At 38.0% G+C, this 5,607-nt stretch overlaps 1 protein-coding gene and 1 long non-coding RNA gene across 2 annotated transcripts in view; one reads left to right on the top strand and one right to left on the bottom strand.

The window, feature by feature from the left end:
- Positions 1-3,311, top strand: part of LOC106952345 (uncharacterized) — a 30,762-nt gene extending 27,451 nt beyond the window's left edge. The window contains exon 3 of the long non-coding RNA XR_001425965.1: positions 2,228-3,311. This is a non-coding gene — a long non-coding RNA (uncharacterized LOC106952345). The remainder of the gene's footprint in view (positions 1-2,227) is intronic.
- Positions 3,312-4,282: 971 nt separating this feature from the next.
- tfpi2 (tissue factor pathway inhibitor 2) overlaps positions 4,283-5,607 on the bottom strand; it is a 5,605-nt gene continuing 4,280 nt past the window's right edge. The window contains exons 4-5 of the mRNA XM_015040393.1: positions 5,316-5,489; positions 4,283-4,944 (exon numbers count right to left, since the gene is read on the bottom strand). Coding sequence (XP_014895879.1) covers positions 4,862-4,944; positions 5,316-5,489 — 257 coding nt within the window. The 3' untranslated portion in view covers positions 4,283-4,861. The remainder of the gene's footprint in view (positions 4,945-5,315; positions 5,490-5,607) is intronic.

The raw sequence follows: 5,607 nt of genomic DNA, 5'->3' as shown, positions 1-5,607 counted from the left end.
TATATATATATATATATATATATATATATATATATATATTGTTAATAAAAATAGAGCCCTCACTGCTGACCAAAAACAAAGACCTCAAACGTTTATTTCTGTGAGGCTAATCTAAACATTTCAAAATTACAATACAGCGACTTGCAAAAGTATTTATAGTCCTTGAATGTTTCCACAGTACAATTACAATTATTTTCCATGTGGTTTGTTACAGTAGTCGAGTAGGCAAAGAACGCACATTGTCCTGAACAAACCGTTCTTAAAGTGAAACATGGTGGTTGCAACATCATGATGTGGGAAAGTTTTTCTTCTGTATGGTCAGGGAAGCTGGTTGCAGAGGTAACAGGATGGTTAACAAGATACCCTCAAAGAAAATATAGGACAACAAACTGCTTTGAGTAGTACCCTAGTCAGTAAGTACCAATGGTTTTAAAAGGAATTTTCATGAAACTCCTCCTCCCTAAATGTGTTACCTATTGATGGTGAACCAACAAAACAAAACAGAAACGCTCCACCCAGTGAGAGCTATTTCAGATAAACATTAACACTTTGACTCACATCCTGTACAAGAGCCTTAATTAGCAAAAGCAGAGTTTTATCAGTCTATAATATAATGCTATCTACATCCATTGCTGCAATGCAGTTCCTGTTTGTTACTTTACTTATGCTTCATTCTGACTCAGTTTTATAACATAGAATTACATATTTTTAAATTACCTTAATGTTTTTTTGATACTGAACAATATCAGACGACATAAAATACGGCATATAATTGTCCCAAGTAAATCCTTAAATTGTTCCAGAGGAGAAAAATAAAACTGTCGGCCTGAAAATGTGTGGAGGGGTTAAAAAGAAAATGCATAACAAGGTCCTACCAGAACCTCTAAGACTTGAAGACAGTTTTTATGGAAGAATCTGTCAAATCAATGCAATCTGATCAGTTCTTCTATACACAAGACATCAAAGACAGGCTTTTACACAAAATATTTAATACATTTTTTTAAACGGTGTTCAATAGTATTCCGAAGCTTCAATTACAAAGTAATTTGTTTTGATTTTCTTTTATGATGGCTTTACTCTGGTTGTAATTTTGTGAATTTTGTGTCAGCATCCCCATTAGAAATATTTAAATGCTGACATGTTCAATACTGCTATAATTTTTCAACCCTTTTTAAAATAAACTTTTGAGCGTTTGTTTAAGAGAACCTTATACTGTGATAAATGCATGAAAAACATGACTATTTACATCTCTAAATGTATGAATCAATGCACTGAGTAAAATTAGTAATAAAAAATATACTTTATGTATATTTGCACCCCAAAACAGACGTGTTAAAGAACCATTGCACTTTCTTTTAGTTATTTTAGTTTCTACCACCAGGGGGCGTGTTAGAGGTTTACCCCCAGCTCACGTTCCCTCCCGCTGTTTTCTGAAGTGTCTTGAAGCAGCTTGACAAAGGACACCTGCAAACTCTTCAGAACAATCTGCGTGCACTGTAGTGGCAAAATTTAAGGTTACTATGATGTTTAGCTGGATCTGTGCATAGCAGTGTTATGAGCTCATGAAAAAGACTTCTGAATGAGTTTCTCTGGCCTTAGCATATAATGAAGTCACTGGCCTTAACATTACAATGAAGTCATTGGGTCGTTTTATTTCTCATGGCTCGCTCCTAGTGAAAGAAGACATGTGCTTGCTGTCTGCTGTCGAGGCTCTTTCTCCTGACTGCGTTCAGTGAGCAGAGACGTTGAACGCCGTAAAGCGTGGTTTTTAGCATTTCTACACTGGAAAGAAAAGCCAGTGGAGAGATGTCTCACTGTAAAAAAAAAACCTCGCAGGAAAGTTCGAAGCGGTCTGATCCTGGGCCTAGCAGTTATATTTATGACCTAATGAAAAGAGAGAAAAAAATACGAACGACCTTTTTGCATGCTGAAAACAGAATTATGACTTTCCTAAAGGGGGAAGCTTAAGTGTAAATCAATTGAAACATATGCAAACACAGCTTGATGAAAAATGGAGAGAAACATAAAAAAGGGGGAAAGAAATCAAGAAAGTGTTAGAGGATAAAGAAAAACATGACAAATGTATGACTGTGTGGATGAAAAAAGCTCTTGCAGAGAGCAAAAGGCAACTTTTAGGAGTTTGGCAGGGGGAAAAGACTGACAATGCAGGTGCGCTTTTCTCCCTTTAAGACAAAGGGATACTTCACCCACTTTTTCTACTTCCCAGGTGGAGATCCATTTGCCCTACGATGGAAGTGGCAGGCGCCGGAGCGGAAGCAATGTTAGTTCATCGCCCCTGGACTGGTGCTGACATCACATCAGCAGCCTCCCTCCTTCCTGAGCCGAGAGAAGACGGTGTCAAGATTGCCACAGAACTGAAGGCCCTGTGCAATGAAATGCGTCCCACTGGTGCTGAAATACGACGCATGGCTGCAAAAATCAAACCCAGCGATCTTGCCTGCCTGACTGAATATCTCCCTGATCCTGATGTCCGTCTCAGAAATGTGGACCATAAAAATGAGAGTTCCAGCACTGACCCCACCGCCCGTTACTGTATGTCTATAGAGGTGCTGCAACGGCCTACAAGAACATTAGGTCATAAATATAAATGCTAGGCCCAGGATCAGACTGCTCCGAACTTTCATGTGAGGAAAGTTTGTGTTCAAAATTAGACAAATTCTCTCAGTTTGGAGTCCTGAACAGAATTACCACTGCTAGGGATCCTCTAAGGGTCCGCGAGCCATATATTGGGGAAACTGTGTAGGGAAAATTGTACTTACTAAAAGTTCAGCAAAGAACTCACAAAATTATGCCACTAAATTACACCAACTAAAAATAAATGACACAAAATTCTAAGCTTGATATGTCATTTTGGGAAAGGCAGAGTAATCTTGATTCAATTATAATTACAAAATAAAAAGCACGCATTTTCAAGGGTAGATAATCAATAATAATCAATGAATAGGCCAGGATCTAATGAATGTGTCTAATAATGACATACCCAGACAAGATCCATTCCCCTTACTACTGCAAATGTTTTAACAGGGCTGTGACATTATCACCCGCTGATGGGCAAAGATAGCAATTTGTTCTGATTAAAAGTTAACTACTGAGTCTAAGCTGATGATTTATGAGATCATTAGAGTTCTTTACAAAGGCAGGCGTTGTAAAACAAACAATAGCTGGTGTATGATGAATAGATGAAGTGTGATTCATTATGGTTGCAGTGTAATTAACAGTTTCAAGGAGGATTTTTAACATTTGTTGATTTCAGGTTGATGTTTGCTGACTGAAAAACAGCAACAAAAAAGTTTCCCTGAACAGAATTGATGTTTTTAAGATTACATCATCTTTGAGGAGACGCTTACTCACTATTGTAAAGTCTGCCTCTCTTGTAATAGTGTCTAACAGATGATTTAGCTTTCGTTATTCCAAGCTCAGACAGACACACTATAGCATTTCTTTGTTTCTAATAGTCGAGCAGCTGTGTAGCTTCTCCAGCGTTTTGCCATAAATATTTATAATCAGAAAAATCAAACGGTGCTCATTGCTTTTTATTCTGAGACGGAACAAAGTGCAGTTCCATATTTACATCCTTGCTAAAAAGTTTTGGATTATACTTTGAAGCACCAATCTGACAAAAGTGAAGTGCTGTAGACCAAAAACAACTTTAAAAATTAAAAATTTGTGTTTCTGGTAGAATATTTGTGCATTTGAATTTGCTGCTGTAGGCGCACTGGGCGTTGGGGCTGTTCTTTTTTTTGTGGGTTGTTTTGTTTTTTATTCTGTGATTGTATTATAATTGCTAAGGATTCTTTTTTTTAAAAGCTCATTAGACACACTTTGAAAACCTGCAGCTTCCTGTCGCCTGAATATTCAAAGGCGTTCTAATGACCGCGCCACAGCAGCAGAGTTTACTGTCTTATGATTGCTTCCTTCCTGATTCAAGGCCATGCACAAGCAGGCAGAGATGGGCTCGAGTGCATTGCAAAGTATTACCTGATAAGGAAGGGAGACAGCGGCATTAGCGAAGGAGATAAAAGTGAAAGCGACTGAGAGAAAGAGCAGAAACCAGCCAAGCCTGTTTTTCTTTTCTTTTTTTTTCTTTGGCCGACTTAAATAAGACACTCTTTACGTTGACGTGCCAGCAGCGCTGCGTGACAGAGCATGATCATTAGGCTTGAATTCCCACGCTTTGAGTTTGTTAATTATTCGGGCACCAAATAAGTAGGATCTTTTGTTTAAAACAGTAGAATAAGTGAAAGTCCAAGAGAAAGCAGAATTCTTCATCATAATCTGTACATTTTATTTTTTTTAAATCCATAAAAATGTCCTTACATACATAACATACAGTTTTCATTTACAATGTAGCAAAATACATAATTAGGAACAGTGATGCACTTTCATGAGAGCCAGTCCAAGACCCTACGAAGAATTTGATTTCCAGGTGACATTATTTACCAAATAAATAGCAGTAAATAAATCGAAGAGACGAGATTCTTTTACTCCTTCACAGTCAGGAAAAGAAGCATATTGTCATCTGCATAGCTTGTGATTAGTTTGTGGCAGACATCAGTGGCAAACTTGTATATTTTCCACCAACAAATATACACTGACAATTAAAACAGAGCTGACCACTAGTTTTAAAGGTCTTATGTAGCTACTCAGTTCACTTGTGCCTCTGGCTGGCACAGTATGATTGAAAACCTGTGTTTAAAATCACATAGAAATGTAAAAAAAAATGTATACACAGCATTCGAAGAGTTATTCTATAACAAAATACACGACCTGTCATCATGTTAGCTCAAAACAAACGTTGAGGACTTGTCCAAGTGTGAACTCCTGAGTGACATAAGGCCTTTTAGACCTTGAGCGGAGGGAGGCGATTGTTTCTATTTCGCTTCAAGCGCCGAAGTTTCCCATGGCTTGAGTGTTTTTTTGGTCCTGAAATAAAAAAAAAAAAGAAGGAAAATGTCCAGGATCTTGTTAGTATAGGTCACATGTCTGATGACTTTCTAAACCTCCAAACTAGAAAAACATGGACCTCTCAAGAGATAGCTTTTGTCTGGCGTTCTCGAGGTCATGTGATAACAACTGGCTTTAGGATTTGATTTTGGAGGTCAAGGAGAGAATGTTTTCAGATACTGAGCATTTTTAAACCCTACTGATAGTTAAGTCATCTGAGCTGACTTTGCTATTCTTCCCTCTGACTGAATTCAAACCCAGAGCACAGGTCTGGGTTTGACCTGTGCTGTAAGCTGAATTGTGGCTGGTGAAACTTCCAACACACGTGACGCTAATTCACATTTTCACACCTCGAACACACACGTCCACGCAGCTCTGCCGTGACACAAAGTTATTGCTGCTTCCTCCGCAGCCCGTGTAGACAAACTCCTCGCACATCTTGGTGGCCGTGTTGTAGTAGTACCGGGTTATAGAGGCCGAACACTTCCCTTTGTCCAGAGGGTCCAGACAGAGCACAGCAATATCTGTGAAACACATACAAACATAATTGAGTTGGTTGCCAATTGCAGTCTGCGTTCCATTATATATATATATATATATATATATATATATATATATATATATATATATATATATATATAT

Source organism: Poecilia latipinna, unplaced genomic scaffold (assembly GCF_001443285.1).
Source record: "Poecilia latipinna isolate Pla-1442-1.1 unplaced genomic scaffold, P_latipinna-1.0 Scaffold508, whole genome shotgun sequence".
NCBI lineage: Eukaryota > Metazoa > Chordata > Actinopteri > Cyprinodontiformes > Poeciliidae > Poecilia > Poecilia latipinna.
Note: the sequence above shows the minus strand (reverse complement) of the source record. Positions and strands in the feature narration are given on the sequence as shown.